At 36.2% G+C, this 20,946-nt stretch overlaps 2 protein-coding genes and 1 non-coding gene across 3 annotated transcripts; 2 read left to right on the top strand and 1 right to left on the bottom strand.

Moving 5' to 3' along the window:
* Positions 1-237: 237 nt before the first annotated feature.
* Positions 238-309, top strand: TRNAH-GUG (transfer RNA histidin (anticodon GUG)). The gene has a single exon. It is a non-coding gene; the product is annotated as a tRNA-His (tRNA).
* A 3,022-nt stretch (positions 310-3,331) lies between these two features.
* LOC103698744 (uncharacterized) lies at positions 3,332-7,732 on the top strand. The gene is made up of 3 exons (XM_008780792.6): positions 3,332-3,652; positions 7,038-7,368; positions 7,461-7,732. The coding sequence occupies exons 1-3, from the start codon at positions 3,390-3,392 to the stop codon at positions 7,542-7,544; spliced, it is 678 nt and encodes a 225-aa protein (XP_008779014.3). The 5' UTR covers positions 3,332-3,389; the 3' UTR covers positions 7,545-7,732.
* A 2,084-nt stretch (positions 7,733-9,816) lies between these two features.
* Positions 9,817-19,260, bottom strand: LOC103699987 (serine carboxypeptidase-like 51). Its single transcript, XM_008781973.6, has 14 exons — positions 19,148-19,260; positions 18,738-19,031; positions 18,514-18,608; positions 18,277-18,384; positions 17,918-18,158; positions 17,795-17,838; positions 17,631-17,698; positions 17,446-17,551; positions 17,128-17,339; positions 16,916-16,985; positions 16,647-16,697; positions 12,293-12,345; positions 12,018-12,150; positions 9,817-10,260 (listed from the first exon to the last, which is right to left on the bottom strand). Exons 2-14 carry the CDS (start codon positions 18,874-18,876, stop codon positions 10,183-10,185), a joined length of 1,398 nt encoding a protein of 465 aa, XP_008780195.4. The 5' UTR covers positions 18,877-19,031; positions 19,148-19,260; the 3' UTR covers positions 9,817-10,182.
* Positions 19,261-20,946: the final 1,686 nt, after the last annotated feature.

Raw genomic sequence — 20,946 nt, 5'->3', positions numbered from 1 at the left:
TTTATTTCGAATATGTATGTTTTGACAACTATAATTATTATGAGCATTTCATTAGCTAATTAGAAATTTTCTCTTATTTACTCAAGTCTATGTGGTTCTTGTTTTCCTTTTCTTGTTCATCATGTAAACTTTGATCAATTTTTTTTGTGCTGCCGATTAGCGTGTAACTTTTACTATCGAAAAACTGTGTTTCTTTGCTCATATTTATAAAAATATGCTTGTCACCCCTTCACGTTTGTGGCTGTAGTTTAGTGGTAAGAATTCTACGTTGTGGCCGTAGAGACCTGGGCTCGAATCCCAGCAGCCACAATCTATTAAAATTTTTACCGCATCTCTTTTTAGGACTTTTTATTTTCACCTCCTTTACTTTTCTTTCTTTAGAATTTTCATCAGGTTTGACTCCTATCTTGCACTGATTTTCTTTCAATTTTTTTTCTTGAACTTTATTTACCGCCCCCCCCCCTCGCCCCCCCCCCCCCCCTCTCTGGCGCTCTTTTCCCATTTTGGCCTTTAATTTTTACTTGGTATCCTTTTAAGGCATTTTATTTTTTCCTCCTCTTTTACCTTTTTCTTCCTTCTAGAATTTTTATTATGGTCCTGCCTTAAATGATCATCTCGATCAACTTTGGATCTAAGTGATCTTGTGGTCCATAGAACAATTTAGCATATTTAGCATTATCTTGTGGTTTCCCTCTCGGTAACCAATATCAACAACGAATCTATAATTTGCAAATAATACAATCACTGTCCGATAATTTTTTTTAAAAAAAATTATAATAGCCTACCTTTGTTATCTTTTCAAGGTAGTGATCATGTTTTTTCTTTATAAAGCCCGTGCTTTTAGAAAATTTTTCCTTGACCTTAATAAATTCACTCCAATTGTATACTTGAACATAATATTTTTTCTAGTATATGTACATATTTTTTCTTCCACAATTTTAGATATTTTAAATACTAAATAGACATATTTGTTGAGCATGCAAAGCACAATTACAGAATAGAGTAGCAAAAACATCTAAAAAATTTAAGAAATGCCATTCTTGTGAAAAAAAAGGTGAAAAAAAACTTGTAGATATATAAGAACATAAATTAAGGTAAGCAATACTTTACAAAATCTATAAAATTTTTTAATATTACAAACTCTTCTTTATGAGCTACAGGTAAATTCATCACTATTAGTTTGAACTAAAAAAATCATGTCATTGACAATCATTTGATTCTTCTGTTTCCAAAAGATAATCATTTGATTCATGCCAAAATAACAAATTAAAACTATTGTCTTTTATCGCTATTTTTTATTTTTTAGTCCTATAAACAACTAACCAGGTTAAGTCTAATACCATGCATGCTCTAGTAGACCAATGATATATCTGATTTCTTTATTTGCATTTGGCTGATGAAATCAAAATTGTAATGTACGTTTTCTAAATATGGATCATTTGGCGGCAACCTAGAAGTTTGCATCATTAGTAGGGTTATTATCCTATTTGGTTTCTTTTGGAGGAAATTATAGCGGCACCCTTCAATTTTTCGTAATTTTTACTTGCATCCTAAAACTTCTAATTTTTTTAATTAGACCCCAATACTTACTTTTTCGTTGCAATGTGGTCCAACCACACATTCGAACTCTAACATCATTAACAACATGTATGAAATGACTAAATTATCCCGAGGGAGATCCTATTTCTTAATTTATTAAATGATTTTCCAAAACATAGGCATATCTTTTAGGAATGAAGTTCATGGGAGAAGAGATGTGGCCGTGTTTCTCCTTTTCAGGCTGCAGCGCCGCCACTGGCAACGAGGACATTAGAACCCTCTTCACCACCTCCCTCCTCTTCACTATTTGTCTCGCTCTCCCACTCCCTAACTCTTTTCCTCCTCGCTTGGGCATGTCTCTATGCCTCCTCCTCGCCCCTTCACCTTGCTTTTTGCCATTAATGGCAACCCTCACGATGGCCGCGGTCTGCTCCTTCTCGACCCTCCTGCTGCCCCCTTCAACCTCGACGAGCCTCGCAAGAGGACCAATTTGAGAACTATAAGAATTTAGAGATTTTACTCTCTTCTACCTACCATAAGGAACTTTTTCCTCTCTGAGTCCTCCTACAAAAAAACCAAGCTTCATACTTTCAATCCTTGATCATGGGTTCAAGTTGAAAGAGAGAAGCTTTCGAAATCCTCCTTTTTTTTCTCCTATAGGCTTCTGTTGTATCTTTCGTTTGTTTTTACTCTAATTTGATTCTTCTCAACTTCTTTTTTCATTCCTTTAGACAAAAGTTTTATATTTTGTTCCAACCTTATGTGTCATCTAGGCCCTCTAGGGCAAGGGAAAGTTTTCTTTTCCCTACTTGAAAGATTCTTATTTTTTTGTCCTCCAACTTGGGTTGTAGTGAGGACAAAAGAAAAGATGAAGGGTAAGTAATGAAAAGTTTTTTTCTTGAAAAAAATCCTTTCTAATTAGTTTTAGATGTTTTACACTTCTTTTTTTCCTTCTTGTTCACTATTATACATCCGTGTTACATGGGTGTTGAGATCAAAATAAGGACTCCTTTTCTTGATGATAGTGGTGCGATAGAACTTTAGCATAAAAAGAAGGGATGGTAGTGGAAATGTAGGTATAATGAAGTAGCTTATATTGTAACTTTCTATCTATCGTTATCTTAGGAATTAGAACATATTTATTATACCAAAACAACAAATATCTTTCCAAAATAATGGAAGCTTTTCTACCTCTTCTTTGTGCCTTTATCTTTTTCCTTGATTTCATTTTGTTCTATACCTTCATTGCCATCTGCTGCTTGAGATTCATCAATGTTAGATTTTGCGCTCTCCTTCCTCTCTATCTTCATCACACTCTATCAGGTCTAGAAAAATTCAATCAGTAGAAAGATGAACAGGATTGGAAGGGTATTGAAATCTAATCGAAGAAGTTAGAAGCTTTGGGGTGTAATAGCAAATTGTGAAAAGTTGATGAGTGCCGCTATAACTTTTCCAAAAACTAACTTTTCTCCTAATTCAGGATGGAAAGGTATCTATGAAATATAATGTCTGAAGCTATATCATATGATAATCAAATGCTGACAGATCCTGGACGAATGAGGTACATTATAATCAAACTTAAGTTTTAGGATCTAATTGAAAGAAATTAAATATGTTGGAATGTAAGTGCAAATCATGAAAGTTGAAGGGGTGCATGGGTAATTTTCTTTTTTGTTTTTTATAAGTTCGGGTATTTGATATTACCACGTGGCGTGAACTTATCCGGCAAACGTTGCTGGACGCTGTGACGGGCACGGGAGGCGGCCACGTGCCCACTCCACCGACTCCAAGGTCTCGGGAATTCTGGTTCTCAAGCCACCGTTGCCTGCCCTCTGCAGCGCTCCACCTCCATGGCCGGAGCGCTCGTAGCTCCTCCGGCACGGCGGCTCGTCGGCTTCCTCCCCCACCTTAGACCCGGTCTCCGGCCCATCTGGTCGTCCTCCTGGATCGACGACGACCCCGTCTTTCCCACCAGCTCAGCCTCCTCCACCGGCGCCGCCTCTTCTTCCCGTGCCCGCCAGAAGAAGCTCTCCCACCGCCTCTCGTCGGTAGTCGACGCCGTCAATGATCGGAAGCTTCCCCCCGAGCTCCGCGGCGGGGCCAACGCCGTCAGGTCCCCCTTCCCTCTCTTTAGCATAGCTTGCTGGCTTGTAGGTTTTCTTAATTCCTATTTTTAAAATCTAACCCATGTCTTGTTTGTGAAATTTTAAATTGAATCGGTTTATGAGTCTCGTTCCATCGTAATCTCCTGAAATATTAATTTGATAATAGTCTGAAAAAAGGTTCCTCGTAAATTTTCGGGTGAATGAGGGAGTTTAAAGGGATTATGATTTCACCCCTCATAAAATGAGGGGTTTTCTGCCATCAAATTTTCGTAAAAATACCGCCTTTTGTGCAGTTCTGTTTTGAAAACCGAAGCTAAAATTGTCGTTCATGAGGCTAATCAATGGTTCCGTTCCTTTCGTATTGATGATCCAACTGGTTTAGAAGATGACATGACATTTTGGAAGAATCTGTGGGTTCGAAGTGCGTGAGATTTTCCCTTGATTCTGCTTTGTTGGTACTGATACCAATATTTTTCTTCTAATTTTGTTTAAATATTTGCTCTTACGTCTCTCGCTACCCCTTTGTTGTGGTCTTTTTGGATTGTTTGAAGACTTCAAGAGTGAAGTATGACATCGAACCTTATCTATCGTCAAATTATAAACAACTTATTGCCCTTGTTATATGCATCATAGTCACAACCAAAAGTTTGGTGAGCCAAATGTTGGAATCAATAGATGTAGAGCATTCTTGAACTTAAGAATCAATTCTTGTACCCCTATGATATTCCATGCAGCCGAAGATAGAGCATTTTTTTTTCTTTTCATCTTTGATGTTGCTTGTTTATGTGCCTCCCCATGTATATGGTTATAGTTGATGATTGATTACTCTCATCTCTTCAGGGCTATTAAAGTGTCTATTAGAAAATGGTGCCTCTCTTGATAGATTATCTGTCTCCACTTCATGCCACTTGTTTTCCATGCCTACGTGTAGTTTCGAAGTGATTCCTTATGCCCTTTCTCTCATTCTTTCTTTTGAAATCATCAAAACTTTGATACACTTTCTCAAGCATATTAGGTTGAATTAGTTCGTTTTTGTCTCACTTACATTAAATACATATGGACTGGTGTAAAGTGTAGACATTTAATTATTTGCAAAATAAATACTCATTTAATTTCATCATTGTTGTCCTTTTCCACTATTCCTTGCATGTTAGGAGGGTAACCACAATCTTAGATTGTTGGAGAAGCTGGATTTGTTGAACTGCTATTGTTATTCAAGGTCAAGACCCATTTTAGTGTAGTAATTGCTTTCAATGGACACTCCATTAATTGAGAAAATATGATATGTTGAATAGGCTTTTGCTTGCCCATATTAATTGTCCAATTTTCTAACCAACAAGTTTTCCCTCCAACTCTGCTAGGAACTCTTCTCTACTAGCCATGCCAATATTTTTGTCTTGATGTTTACTATTGCATTTCTGAGAGGAATAATAGTGTGCGGTGTCTAAGAATGTAGATTAGTTTTCTAGTAGTAAACAACATCTCTATTCTTCATAATAAAGCTACCCAGTATATCTGCATGAGAAATTAGTCTTTTGGTGTGCATATACTATCTTGAATAGTACCCATTGATATAGTTCTATATCTGTCCGAGCATTTGACACATCATGCTTATTATACCATGGCCCTGACTGCTAAGCTCCTCATAAGCATTCTGTTCAACCCATGGTGGCGACAATGTTGTCTCTTGTACCTAACTTTATAAATATTACAATCCAAAAGCTAAGGAAAAATCTCAGATGTGATGTTGGTAGGGTAGGAAGTTTGGCTTCTTAACTGGAATGTCAAAAAATAAAAGGAAAATATTTGCTTCCAATTTCTGCCAAATTAAGCCATATATTTTTAATGCACAGAACCGTACATACATTAGCAACCATCAATTTGTTGCCCATATATATTTCTCTTCCAGTAACAGGAATGATGACATCACCGGACATCTCAGGATCAACTGCTTCAAAACAAAGTAGGGCAAAATTCTTCAGTTAACAGATCAAGTCATTTGCTACAGCTTCCTTAACCAATGCTAGAGAATTCATCATTTTGTTAACGATAGTCTTTCCACTTGTCTTTTATAATGCTTGAAACATCAGATCAGATCATTGCTGTACATTTATACACAATCATCTGGGAAACCCAGTGTGCATGGAAAAAAGAATGGATAAGTCCCTTAGACATCTAAAGTCAGTGGCTAATTGTTTTATTAATTGCCAGATTAGCATTACCCTGATATAAGAGTCATGCTGCAGTTTTCTCATCAGCATGATAAGAACCAGCATAGAATTAAAATTGTTGTGTGTATCCGTTCATCATCGTTTGTGCTTATGAATCTGTGCATGTATGTTTGCAGAACAAGGTCGTAATGAAGCGATTGTTCGACATGTCAAAATCAGCTGTCAGATTTTGTATATTGATATCTCCTGAGTTAATCTAGTAGACTATTCTCTTTTTCCTGTTAATCATTATGTTAGAAATCTTGTACATTCATAAAATAATGAATGGACTTATCTCCTTCAGTTGAATTATGTGCTTGTTTCAGACTCTTGGTAGTTCATAACTCAGAAAATCTTAATAAGTTAATTAGAATGTAAAGAATGATGACTTTAACATTTAACTATGTTTGGGAACTTAGAAATAAAATCTGGTAACTATTTTGCAATATGTTCATAAGTATACCTTTTAAATAACATTCTGTTTTAACTAAAGACCTTTTAAAAGATGGATTCAGCTCTCTGGAACATGCAAAAATCTGACTCTTTTGTATATTCCCATGCAGCATAATTATTATACTTAATGATGTTTCTCCTCTGTGTGTGCGCGTGCATGTGTGCTTGCAAGAAGCATTTTGTTATTTATGGAATAATCAAATTGAGTAATCATTCTCTTCAACTAATTCATTCAATTCAATTTGGCTAACATTTTGACATGGATTAGAAACTTGAAACTGAGCTTAAGATCAATTTTTAATCAAGGATCATGGCCTTTTGTTTTTAGTGCTGTCTAAAAAAGTAGATAACTGATCTTCGGAAATCTATGGTGTTTGACTGGTTGATCCTGATTGTTATATTTGTCAATAAATTGCGGTAAACAGTTGAACACCCAGTCCCACCTAGAAGTACATTGGAGCAGTGCTAGGATGGCACACAACTCGAATAGCTCCCACCACTGACCTCCACTGTACTTATGAGAATTCCCCCAGAGGGGAAAAGTCACCGCCCAGGCACATAGCCTTTCATTCCTTCTGTAGATTATCTGGGCCTAATATTTTTTCATGGTGGGGATTTGCCAAGTTATATGATGTCATAATCATTGTATTAATAGACTATTTTGGCAAGATTTGGCTATCTGATCTGAACTTGAAAATCTCTTTACTCATGATATTTGCATATTTGGCAGGTCAGAAACAGACATAATTAATGTTGTGGAACGAAGAATATGGCACTCCATGGAAGAAGGCCACTTTGAAAATCTGCCAGGAAAGGGGAAACCTCTCGACCTTAGTGCAAACCCTCATGCAGATCCTGCAGAAGACACCTTGTATAGGATCCTTTCTAGAAATGGTTGTGCGCCTGAGTGGGTTGAATTAAACAAGGAAATTCGTTCGAGCATTGCAGAGTGGAGGTCAGCCTTGAAGAAAGCTTGGGCCAAAAGATCCAATGATGAAGATTCTGGATGGCTTGAGGATTCTGAGGCTCTCAAGGCACAGATGCGCGGCATCAATGATAAGGTGAGTGATTCTATGAAGCAAATTCCTGGTTTTTTTGGTTTGAAACAACAGAGTGAAGCTCTACAGGAGATTTCATGGAGTTAAATTTGCAGGTCTTGCGTTACAATCTCATAGTACCCTTTGGCCGTCAAATGTTTGGACTTAAATGGGAGAAAGAAATGGATAAGTTGGAGTAGCCAATTACAGACGCATCCTTTTATCATGATTCAGACACAGGAGTACATGGATAGGTTCTGAATAAATGCAATAATTACTTGTTACATTATGCTGCTATGGAAGCATAAATGTGATTAACAGTGCAAAAATACATGCTTATTTTTTGAGTAGAAAAATACATGCATGTGGACATGAATCTTTTCAGCTATAGTGTTTAGATGATTTAGAATGTGATGGTTTCTTCTTGTTGCACAAGCTCCATTCAAAATATGCATTCTGAATATATTTGTATTTGGTAGAAGGTCAGCGGAATGACTTACTGCCGTTTGCTGTCATTTTGGGCGTGTCTGTTGCCTGTGAATGTTAAATGTATGCAAAGACTGCTTACTGACCTCTTTGATATGCAATTATAGACTTGTTTTATGTAAACAACATCCAATTATACACCAAAATGATTTGGAGATTTCATTTATGTATATCTTAAAACAGGCCTCTTTGATATGCTTGTTCCATGTTTTTCAGGTCTCTGAATAACTATGATAAATCTTAAAGAAAAGCTACATCTCTTTCTCTTTCATTATAAACTCTAGGAATCACCATAGACACATAGTAACCAAAACAAAAGATCAAAATGCATCTGGGCAATACAAACTGAGAACAGGTAATCTGCACATGCTACTAGAAATAATGTGCATAACTTGGCCAAACGTAAAGCAAAAACAAGGGGTGACTAAGGTCATTTTCTTCTCAATAGGAGCCTACAAGGGGGGACACCCATGACACTACATATGGTTAGAGCTTAGGTAGTGTTCGTGGATCCTAATGCGATGGCTAGGCTAACTGTTTATGACTTTTTGAAGGACAATATAACCTAATTTCTATTTCTGGCTTTGAGTTGAGATGAGTGCTTTCTTGGTGGTAAAATTCTTTAAATGCATATTTTTTAAAAAATAATATCTCCATATAATCTCTTTCTTATAGTTAATTAAAAAGACTCATCTTTTTATATTTACAAATCAATATCCACCCTATTACAAAAATTATCAATTATGATTTTAATTAAAACTTTTTATTAACAACAACAAAATTTTCTTCCCCTCCTTCTCCTTAATGAATCCTTTGGATGTTATGATTTTCGTGAGTACCCTACTCCTCGAGATCATCATCTCCATATGAGGTAGAAGTAAGATCTTAATTTTGGCAATGGTGGTAACAAGAAGCTTATAGTTGATTACAACGATGCTGATGTTGCTACTGAACTATGAGCTTGGGGTATTATTAGGAAATTTTTATGATAGAGAAGTTTTGATTTGCAAATATATAAAAGGGAGTCTTTTATGTACAATTAATCAATAAAGGGAGAGGTTGCATGCATTTTATAAAGAATAATATTGGGTTCGCCGCCAACTAAAAGTGCTTATACCGAATAATTAGGAAGGCATTGTCTGAGGTTTGAATATGTTACACCCATTTCCTCCCTTTTAATTGGGTTCTTGTATAATGCTTTTCATTTCATCTATTTTGGGCCTAAGCTGCTTGAGTTCTTGGCCTTTTTCGTAACCATAGCCTAGGTTTTAGGAATCGCAATTTATGACCCAACTTGACATGCAACCAACCTGATTTAAACTAGTTCATGATTGGTATAAAACAAGTCTGGATCATAAACAAGTAATTGGATTTAATCTTTTTATTAAACTTCTTGGTTTAATTTTAGAATCCTAACTCATTTAACTTGATTCATTCAATAGTTGAAACATGACTCATTTAAAAATCATTCAACCTAATTTTATCAGGTTGGGTCGGATTACCAATTTAATAGACAGGTCGAGCCCAAATTTGAACCTTTTATTTCTCTAATAAATGGATTGGATTTGGATTGATAAATATTTGATCTAATCCGGCTCCGACCTTTTACTTTTTGCCCATTTTGGTTCTATTTCTTTAATCCTTTAGGTAAATTTGTGGTGGCCGTATATCAAAAAAAAAAAAAAAAATCCGGCTCTTGTCACAGTTTTACTCCATAAATAAAGACTATCACACTTTATCTTATTGGGTTCAACTTGTATTAGGATAGGTGGTTTGATTTGTGAGAGACATGCCAAGGTTCCACACTGATACATCCTTACAACTATTTAGAATCAAATGATTCCTTCCATGGGGCCTTGAATAAAGAAAATTAGTGGTAGGTTACCATCTTATTATACTTCATATGAGCACCCGGGTCCATTGGCTGTGGCATTCTTGTCCCATGTTCCGTAAAAGTAGAGAGAAAAAAAAACATATCCAGGAAACTTAAATAAATATCTTAATCTTTTCTATTTAATAGAAAGGAATAAAAAGAAAATGCTGCAAGAGCTCACCCTTAGTTAAGAAAAAAATCAAAAAAGAAGTGTCTGCAATGGAATAAATGAAGACCACTGTGTCATGCTCATCGACCAGCATGACTTTTTGTGCCAGCACCAGAAACTTTACCTTCTCCAGCAGCATTTCAGTCAAACACCTGCTCCTTTCTCTCTCCTTTATAATGTTAAACAATTCCAATTGCTAAGACAAAGATAGTACCCAATTTTCTTCCAGTCATTGTGCTTTTATTGACAATGAATTTCTGAGAAAAACTAATTCTTTTATTGACAATGGATTTCTTCTTGATTTCTTTATCTACGGAGAAAAAGCTGCAGGAGATTGAGTAATATAACTCAGCATCTTTAATGCAATGCAAGGTTGGTCGACTGGTACCTGCCCAAATTAAGAGATATTTCAACATCAGAGTATTACAGTAGCTTTTTGTTCTGAACTTGTACTGTTCACATCAAGAGGCTATTGCAGTCACTTTTTCTCTCATGCATTTCTTGGCAATAAACATGCTAGCTAGTTTTTAGGCTTGTTTGAAAAGGGTTTTGTTTTGATCTGGTTTTGGAGAAATAAAATTGGATGCTGTGATTGAGATCTGATTTTATTAGTTTCAAACTCATGTTGTCATCACTATTAGTATGCATGTTATTGGGTCATTGGATATGTTGATGAACTTAACCATTTGTGCGAACGTGGATGGATGCTAAAGAGATTTTAGAACATGTTGTTTTTAGTTGTTTATTGGTGTTTGAAAATATACTTTTAGGATTTGTTTGGCTAGGGTATATCAGATTACAAAGTAGTCTGATAATTTTTAAAAATATTTATCTAAAAAATATTCTATGCCAGATTATCCTCAACTAAAAAGCCTTTTGGTAAATGGATAAGTTTATCCCTCGTTAACCCCTTCCAGCTAATTCAATAAAAAATTAAATTAAAAATAAAAAACATAAAATAAGATTATTAATTTAATTAAATTAATAAATATATATTAAAATATTCTAATAGTATCATGCATTATGTTATAAGATATAATTATTTTATTATTATATATAATAATAATTTAGTGCATAACTGTCTATTCTCCGAAAATCCCAATTAACCAATCCACACTATTATGTTAGCTGAGAGTTGGGTGCCTTGGACCAGGGCTTTGGTGCTATTAGCTTGGCTCTATTAGCGCACAAGACCCGGTTGACGTGCCGGGTCTCGCAGGTCTCAGCCAGGCCGGGGCTTAAAAGCCCGTCTGGCTATTTATCCAGGATAAAACGGGGATAAACCCCCCACATAAAACCCAAACGAAACGGTGCATTAAATGTCAGGGTTAATACTACGGGGCCCACACAAGGGCAAGCAAAATCCACTGTCCCATCAGTGTACAACTTAGGTTTTTGGTACCAAGATTGCCAGGGTTCTGTTGTTGAATGGTTCAAGCCTTGAACGGGCCCACGTATTCGTGCGAGGACAACTCCTATTATAGTGTTTTAGAGATGACCCCAAAAGGAGATGCACCAAGAAAAGCACTGCAAAAGTTATGAGGTGTGGATGCCTTTCTAGGCCATGTTATAGAAATAATATAAAGGTTCTCAGGATGAGTTTAATTTGTGCTGTCAAAGCCTGCATTGCTGATTGTTTCTTATAAGTTAATAAGCAAAATTCCAAAACCACATACTCTTAAGATGGTGTATTGTCAGAAAAGAGAGAAGTTTTGTGATCAAGATCCATAAACTGTTCTATGGCAGAAAAGGATGATATATTGGATGTTTCAAATTTCTACTCAACTTATTGGTTATGCGTGAGGAAGACCCACGGTTAGGATTTAGCAGCATCGTTTCGTGCAAGCATGGTGGAACTCAACTTATACATTGATCCTTGATTAAATTAACTTATAAAACTCTCGGAATGTCAGTTTTGATGGTCCAACTTGCTAGCTGCTAGGTTGGTGCCATTGTTTCCAACGTAAGCAGCGAAGGTTGGTCGGCCAAGTTGTTGGTCCCATGCAATTACGTGCAACTAAAACCGACCTTATATTGATGACTGCTTCATGTTAGTTAGATATATATATATATATATATATATATATATATATATATATATATATATATATGATGGAATGATGGCGTGTGTTGGAAAATACTTACAAAATGTCCTGCGCCCAAGATCCAGTAGAAATGTAAATTCTTATAGGACTTCACAAAGCCTCTAGTAGCACCATCATCATTGCAGTACAAAGGCTTTCGCTCCAAGTTGTTGAAATCCTTCATCCCCTCCCATCTGAAATGCATGAGACAAATATACCGTAGTTCCTCAGCTAGCCTCAAACAAAATAAATGGAAGAAAAAGAACAAAGAAATTTACTGAACTACAAATAGAGAGAGAGAGAGAGAGAAGAGAAAGAAAAGTTTCAGATACTTACTTGAGCTTTCGAACCCACGCCTCGGTGCCCTTGGTTGCACAAATCAGATCAACCTTGACACAAGCGGAAAAAAAAAATCAATGTAGGTTTTATGTTGGTTTATGAATGGGAAAAAAATTACTTCTTCGTTTGTCAAGTATACTAAATGATTTAGACTGGCTTCATCTTATGAAATTAGACATAGTAGAAACTTTTGGCAGGAATTAACTACTAGCATAAAATCAGAAGATTGGAAAGAGGTTGCTTGAATTAAGGTGTGTGATATATATTGTCCTAAGAACGTGATTCACCACCTACATACAGGTCTGTGGTGATCTCGTCTTTAAGATATAAAAATTTGGCGCAACCCGATCCTCCTCTAACGAGCACGATCACTAGGGAGGCTTGACCTGACCGACTCCTTCAGATGCTCAGATAAAAAAGAAAACTTTAAAGAAGGTTGGAAGAAGAGAAAAGAAAAAAAAAGAGAGAAAAATTCTCTGTTTCGTCTCGAAAAATAGAAAAGTAGTAATATGGATTGAGTAATCCAATACCCTAGACCTAGAGCATGTTCGTAGACTTCGTTTGGTGACAGATAAGGTATGGCATTTTTGAGGTAAAACATTGTATCCCTACAAAATCAACATTCTTTTTCGAAGAGTCACAACTCCTCTGCAAAAAGAGTCTGAAGAAAAAAATAAGTATGTTAAAGTATTTAAACCATCTAAAATTTATGAGATAAGACTGATTTATTTATTTTTTAAATTTAAATTTTTTATAAATTTAAAACTCCAACAATCCCCCACAAAAGATTTAAATTTAGTAAAAAAATAAAGAAGAATATCAAGGCAGCTTACACTGTGCAATGGGTGATGTGTCCTGCAGACTTGAACCTCACTTAGTATTGATAGTATCTATCTGAAGAAACCATAATGTATTAGACCTTGAACTAGGTTCTTTGACTCGGACTTCTACTTATCATACGTAGTACGAATCAATTGAGTCTTTGTGCGGTCAGCGCTATTTAAAGGTCTTGCGCTTAGTGCGTTGATTTTTTTATGAGAATTTTGTTAGGATTAGCCCAAATTGCTAGTCATGGCATATACGACAATTCTCATATAAGTAAGTCCTCTAAAAATATTTGTGACTTAATACCCTGCAGATTTTGTTAGCCAGAAGATATTTTTTTGGGTTCAGGAGAGATCTCTAATCATAGAGGTTGGGTATCTACTGTCGGTGACCAAATAGTAGGCTTAAGCCCCATCCCCCTCGATGATTCTAGGTGTAACAACCCAGGACCTTATCCAAAAAGGCTAGTTGGAAGGTATTCTTTTGGTTCCTCAATCCTATATAAGTATCCAAGATCTCCTCAACAAATATCCGATATAAGACTAAACATATGCTTGCATTGATTTTCGCATACTCCCTCCGTTCAAGCCATGATGTCCTCATCAGGCTTAAAGTTCAAATTCATTCAAATCTAATCACAAGCATCACGATCGGCCCGTGATCAGCCTCCATGAATTCATGCTACAGTGTCCCCTAGTCCACATAGGCTATGGGCCAAGTCTACTCTAATACCATTTATAACAACCCAGGACTTCACCCAAAAAGGCTAGCCAGAAGGTATTTTTTTAGAATTTCTTAGTCCTATATAAGTACCCAAGATTTTCTCGGCAAATAACTGATGTGAAATTAAACATATGCTTGCATGGGTCCTCATACTAGGACTCCACTTCTAGACAAACCCTTTATTAATTGATTTGCCAAGTTTTTCTCAAACTTGACAAACTCTAAACCCTATGAATAACCATTGGACTGCCCATTGGATTCAACCATATTCACTTGAGGTTTAGGTCATCCTTTCTTCCATGGTTTAGTCTTCTTGTGGTGGCAGTCCTTCACCATTTGATTTGTTCGCTCGCATATGAAGCAAAAGGTCTCCTTCCTTTTTGGCTTCTGATATGGATGGTTATGGCTTCTAAGAGGTTTGAAGGAAAAGATAAGGTTTGAAGGATTCTGGATTTTTTCTTTTTAAAGAATTTTCTACGAGGTTTGAAATAGGTTTAACTTGATTCTACGAGGTTTGACTTTAAAGAATTTGAAATTGTTCTTGGGTCCAAAATCAGGTTTAGGCTTATGTTTAAGTCAATACTCTTCTTCGATCTTGATAAAGTTTATAATCTCTGATAGAGTTAAGTCACTTTGCTTATAACTTAAATCATGAGAAATATTCGATCAAAAAGGAGGGAGAGAATCAACCAAGGCTTGAACTTTATAATTTTTAGAGAATTTGCAATATGTCGGTTCAACCTTTCTAAGAAGATCTTGAAATTTATGGATTTAGATACTAATAGAGTTGGAATCCACCATAGCATATTTATAAAATTGGATATGGCAAACCGATCAAGACTGGCATTATCTAATCAATATTCTACTTCAAGAGCATCCCAAAACTCCTTAACCGATTTGGTGGAAAGGTATACACCATATGGAGAATCAGCAAGGGCACTAAGAATCCTATGACGGCAATAGAAATCAATTTCTTCAAAGGTATTTGAGTGAGAGTTAGAGGATCCAAAATCTTAAGGACTAGGAGAGGGTTGAGAGATTGATTCAGAAGATGGCCTAAGTTTAGGATATTTTATGGCAGAGATCAACTATAATGTGGTGAGCCAATTTCTTACTTGACTTTGCCACCTTCTAAAAGAAGAATCACTAAATTTTTTGAGTTTGATAGAACTATGATCGTCAAAAAAAGCTATTTATATGGTTTTGGTTATTTAATTGATTCTGCAAACACAAGTTTCAAGAGGTTTAACCCTATATATTTGAACAATTAATTAATAATCTCTGCACGTCTTTCAAAGCAGCGGCAATATATATTTTGAAAATAACTGATAATATGCACAGTTTTTAAAGATTCAAGAGTTTTCTGTACAGATTTTAAAGAAGCAGAAAATTCTACACAGAAATAAAAGATTGTAGAAAATAGTTTTCACAGAAGTTAAAGCAGTAGAAAATATGCACAGATTTTAAATTTGCAGAAATCTATTTGCACAATTTTTTAAGCAATATGACTTTCTTAAAAGATTGATTTTTGTGAAGAAAACAATCTTTTGAATAAAGTTAAGGCTTTCAAATTTCTACACAATTATATTGAATCTAATTCTATGCTATCAATTAAATTTTGATATTGAAAATATTTTGTCTAAAAACTGCTATATCTTTATTTTATAAAAGTATAACAGTTTTCAGTCAAAATATTCCAGCAAGAATAGTGTAATTATTCAAAAGTGGGTGACCAAAAACTGTTTAGGGTTTGGGCAGATTCTCCGACAGGTCTCCAACATGTTAGGGCATAGGTCCAATGGCAAAATATTCCAGGACAGATGAGTCAAAACCTTTGCTCTCTTCCATCCTCGGATAATGTGCTGATGCTGTCTGAATAATGATGAGAATATCCACATCAACAGAGCATAGGCTTTCACCTCTTCTCAGCTCTGCTTTGTTCATGAACCATGTTTTCGTTTCCCTACTTAAACTTGTCCCTTTACAAGACCTCTCAAAACAAGATTTTGTTTTAAGAGCCATGATGAGCTTGTTCTCATCCTTTCTTACAGCTTGAATTAATTAACATGAGTTTTAACCCCTTCCATGCAAAGACAATAGCATGTGTTTGTGCCTCTAAATGTTTTTAAGTTTTCTATTACTTGCTCCAGATGTTTCTAATATAATACTAACAAGTGGCACTGATCATAACAAGAAAAGACACTTGAATACTGATTTGCCATACTTAGGGGGCAAGATTAGGAATCTGATAAATATCTTTCGCAAAACCTCAAGTCGGGGGGGGAAAGCAAGGTGTTAGCAAATTTTACATTCTTATGTGCAGTTCATGCAGCAAAAAAGCATTGCTCATAACGAAACAGATAATTCGAGCTTCTATAATTTGCTTGCATCATCAAAGCAGCAGGATGAATGAAATTGGAGTTAGTTATAATTTTAAAATCACATAACATGAAGTGTTTAGTGAAAGAGGGAGCATCTTTTTTGACAAAATATTTAAAAAGATTTTATTTGTTGAGTGAGAAATATCTAGTGCAATCACATTGGGGAAAAAAGGAAGGAATAGCATATTGATTTTAGAACCAAAACTGACTCTTATATTTGTTTAATTGGATGGATATTTGCATCTTGAAAGTCCTTATCTACTTTTTTATCCAGTGAATAGAAGAATTGGATGGATATTTGCATCTTAAAAGTCTATTCATGCAGTCGAGAAGTTGGAATAAATGCAAGGACTTTGTGCATCTTGTTGAACTGGCCAACTTTCTGTGGGACATGAGGTGAAGACTAAAACTTAGATTCATACCTGTCCATTATAGATAGTGACATTGACTCCCAGAGACAGGAGCTCATCAACCTGTAAATTCCATCATGTGGTATTAGCATTTCTTCGATGGATCTCGAAAGGATCATTGTAGCACCCAAGAAATGAATTTTATTCGAACATATAAGCGAATTGATTAGTTGTAACTCATTAAAATGTATCAATAAATCCTTAATCGGACATAGGTGAAAATATTAATATCAGAAATAAAACAAGCAAATTCTAGGTACTAGTTTAGGCGTTTTGGTTACCTCGTTAATCCTGGGTTTCATGAAATCATTCACCAGAAACTCAAAGACATCACCAGCCTGCCCACCCCAACTGCAAGAGATAAACAATCAATTCTCAGCAATACACAAAAGCTCAACAAAATCCCAACAAAATCCTGCACATCGATCCAAGTGTTAATAGGATGCAGTGAGATCTCATCTTCATATTAGTTATTCTGAAAGTAAATCCTCACCTTACATCCTTGGGGATTATCTTTAGCTTCTTTTTAATTATTCCATTCATGAGATCATCAAGACTACCAGAAGAGGAAGCCTTGGAACCGAGGTACATTGAGTAACTCTTCTTCATGGCTAATTTCTTAGATGTTTCCAAGTTATTTGATGATGCCACTGCCATTGCAGAGAGAGGATCGTCTTTGGAATCCAGCAAGAAATTATAAAAATCCTGCAAAATATTTAAAAACAAAACTCTGAAACTGTTCTGAATGCTACTTTATATGATTAAAATCAACTAATTCCCGAGGTCTTAAAAGTATAACAACATCACTTACAACACCATTACTGCTCGAGATGATCACTCCCTCCAGATCGCTCCATGTTTCTGTGGCTTCCCCATACTGCCCTGTTGCTAGTTGGTGCCTAATATTTTCAGCTAAACTGAAATATGAAAGGGGCATATGTGATCAAAATAAATAAAATGCAACAAAATCCATATTTTCTCCTGAGGGATTTCAACCTGTTTGATTTGTTTGCGCCGATAAAATCGAGCCTCGACACATCCAATAGCAGAGGTCCCCATGAGAACTGCATTAGAAATCACACACACAAAAAAATTACAGTGTAGAAATGAAGCTGGCCGATTGAACTCTGCTCAATCAGTGCAAAGTTCTCAGAACTAACCACAAAATCTTCTGGCGAAATCCAGCTATCTCCCAGAGCAACCCCTGTCAACGTCGATTTCATAAGATGCTGAAATTCTTGCAACTTTATCTAGAATAAGGAGACATCAAAATAAACTGATACCTCCAAATGTAAGTTTCAATTCTCCAGCCTTAATGGCTTTGGCGACTGATATGCCGAGGGTGGCGGCAAACTTCCCACCATAAGACTCTGCTACAATGTAGAGCGGGCTCCTCTGCAATCTTCCATTCTTATTGTAGAGCTTCTTGAGAAGGGTAGTTAAGTCGGTTGCTGCCTCCCAATCAGTCTTCACCAGAGCTTGTTTGTCCTCCACAAAACTGTATCCGGTCCCAACCGGGTTGTCCTAAAATTGGCATGCATGTATCAAAAGGAACAGCCACTAAGTACCACAAAGAAAAAATAAAGCGCAGATAAAAAAGAAGTAGATATACAGAGGAAAAAGGAGAGGAGAGGCGATTCACCACAAAAAGGAGATCAGCTTTCTGCAGCCATGTCGAATTCCGTGGCTTCAGATCGGTATCCAATGGCCCAATCTCCTGGAAGTTTCCAATCCCGACACCCGAAGCTCCCTTTTGCCATTCATGGCCACAATCACAGTTTGGAATTCGGATATAGAAGTTCTTATAAGAGACTAACTTCAAATGTGTGCATGTGTGCATCTACAGTTACTAGTTTGTAGTATATCGATGGAGACTTACAGGTCCACCCTGGAGCCATAGTACAGTCGGCCATGGCTTCGAAGCACGGTCGCCTCTTTGCGGACTCCGGTATAGCCACCAGAACACGTGGGCTTCTGCATTAGATACTCAGAAACAAAGAAGAGAAACATGGATACATGAGATCTAATTATTTTGAATTGTCACATGAGACCATCAGGAGATGTCTTGTGAACGAATTAGATAAAGAAAGAAGAAGAAATTACTCGGGCGAACTTGAACGTAGCCCCACTCCTCTGATCCATCGGGAGTCCCGAAGGCATCAACAAGCTCAATATGGAATGGAGAGAGGCAAAGGAGAAGGGAATAGAGGAAGAGAAAAAGAAGAGAAGATGACTTCCCCATTGCAAAAGTTGGTGAGGATGTTGAAACCAAACTGAATGGGTGAAGGAATCAATGAACGGATGGAAGATGATGTCTAACAGAAGGAGAAAAAGGCTTCAGAAAGCAAAAGAGAAGGAACGGAGGAAACGAGGAGTCTTCTTCCTTGATGACAAAACCTGAGGAAAGATTTGTATCTATTTATAGCTTTCATATGACTTTTGAGAAGGAAAACAAAAAAAAAAAGCATATAAAATAAAAAAACATGAACAACTTTTATAGCTTCGATGATTACTATGGAATGGAACCAAGTGAAGGAAAAAGGAAGCAAATTCTGAGGATTTGGCTGTGGCTCTCCATTTTTCTGAAGAGATGGATGCGTCTCTCCTTGTGTTAAGTAGAACGAAGGTCTATATCCAGGGCCGGTTTGGTTGAATTGACTAAAAGGCCCTATACCAATGACATTTTATGAATGCTTGTATTTATAATTTTTGATAGCATTCGGTCTTGCATGTTATGTTTTCTACAAAACGGAAGAGGCATAATTGTGGATTGCAGATGATTGAGGTTGATTTAGAATTTATATCTATTATTAAAAGATTATAGTTATTTTCCTATTTTATTGAGTCCAGATCTCTCTCGGAATAAGCTAAAGTGGAACTTTATATTTATTTTCTATTTTGTCGAATTTTTATCTGCATAAAAAAGAAAGAAAATAAAAGAAAGAGGAATCAGCCGACGCATCTCTCTCTTTCCCGCTTTGGTTTCGGCAAGAGTCCATTAGTTTATATGAGGTTTGACATTTGAAAAGTCTCTCAGCGTCCCATGTGATGATTGAATTGGAATTTTTATGATACAGAATTCTATTATCATGAATCCATTAAGAGCCTATCAATTATAAAATTCCTCCTTAAAATAATAAATGCTAAATCTTAAAGTACTTCATCCCCTGTTATCCATCTAGCTCTACAGATCTTAAAGCACTCCTCCTCTATCATCAATCCATTTGTACAGATATCAAAGCACTACGTCCTTCTGTCACTCATCCATCTGCACAGATTTTAAAATATTCCATTCTCTATCATCCATCCACTTACACATATCTCAAAGTGCTCTATTTTATATCATTTATATGCTTGCATAAATCTTAAAGTACTCCATCCTTTATAATTCATCCATTTGCATAAATCTCAAGACGCTCCATTCTTTGTCATCCAACCCCCTACAAATATTTCAAAGTGCTTCATTCTTTGTTATTCATGATCTTCAAGTGCTTCGTCCATGTGACACTCATTTTCCTTCTCTTCAATTCATGTCAAAAGAAAAGCTTCTTGCTAAGTTTGTAGAAAGGGTAGTTTTGAGATTTTATAAAAGTTAGTTATCCGGTGATTCTCAAGTAATAATATTTTAAAACAAAAATAGATAGGAGGGCCACATGAATTTAAATTTTTGGTGGCTAATTGATATTTTATTTTTTTTATCTTTTAAAACTTAAATGGCCCCAACTTGAAGGATGCCTATATTATTTTATCTTCCGTTCCACACCCTCTGCTTCCAAATTATTCAAAATCCTCGCCTGCCATAAGTTGATCCAATTCTCCTTCAACTTTCCTCCCATATGCTGCCTTTGGTACCCCCTGCTTCAAGCCAAGGCGTAGAATAGAGCCTGTAAAAGAAAATGACAGGCTTAGAAAACAGAAAAGAAAAGGAAAGACGACAGAGAAATATATCAGCAGGGCTGTTCACAAAGGCTGAGAGAGAGAGAGAGAGAGTGGTATAGGGATTAGGAAAGTGTGGAAGAAGGTGATCTTTTCCGGATTCGCTGGGCTGTTCGCCCTCCGCAGTCCACCGTCAGTGACTAAGGAACATCAGTGGAAAAAAATATTCATGCTAGAAAATACCATTAAATGTGCAGGCGCATGGATCCACCCCGCTAATTAATGAACTGACAAACTGTAATTCATAGAGTAAACCGGCTTGCTTCCCAATGGAAAGAGGTCCGAATAGGTATCAGATACTTTGCCAATTGGGTGATTGGGCCTTGAATACTGAAAACAAAAATTTGAAGGTAGCTTAATAATGATACTGTCTTAT

This window comes from Phoenix dactylifera, chromosome 10 (assembly GCF_051530095.1).
Source record: "Phoenix dactylifera cultivar Ajwa chromosome 10, Ajwa_hap1_PhDact_Kaust_v1.1, whole genome shotgun sequence".
Taxonomy (NCBI): Eukaryota; Viridiplantae; Streptophyta; class Magnoliopsida; order Arecales; family Arecaceae; genus Phoenix; species Phoenix dactylifera.
The sequence above is the reverse complement of the archived record's forward strand: the minus strand, read 5'-3'. Positions and strand labels throughout refer to the sequence as shown.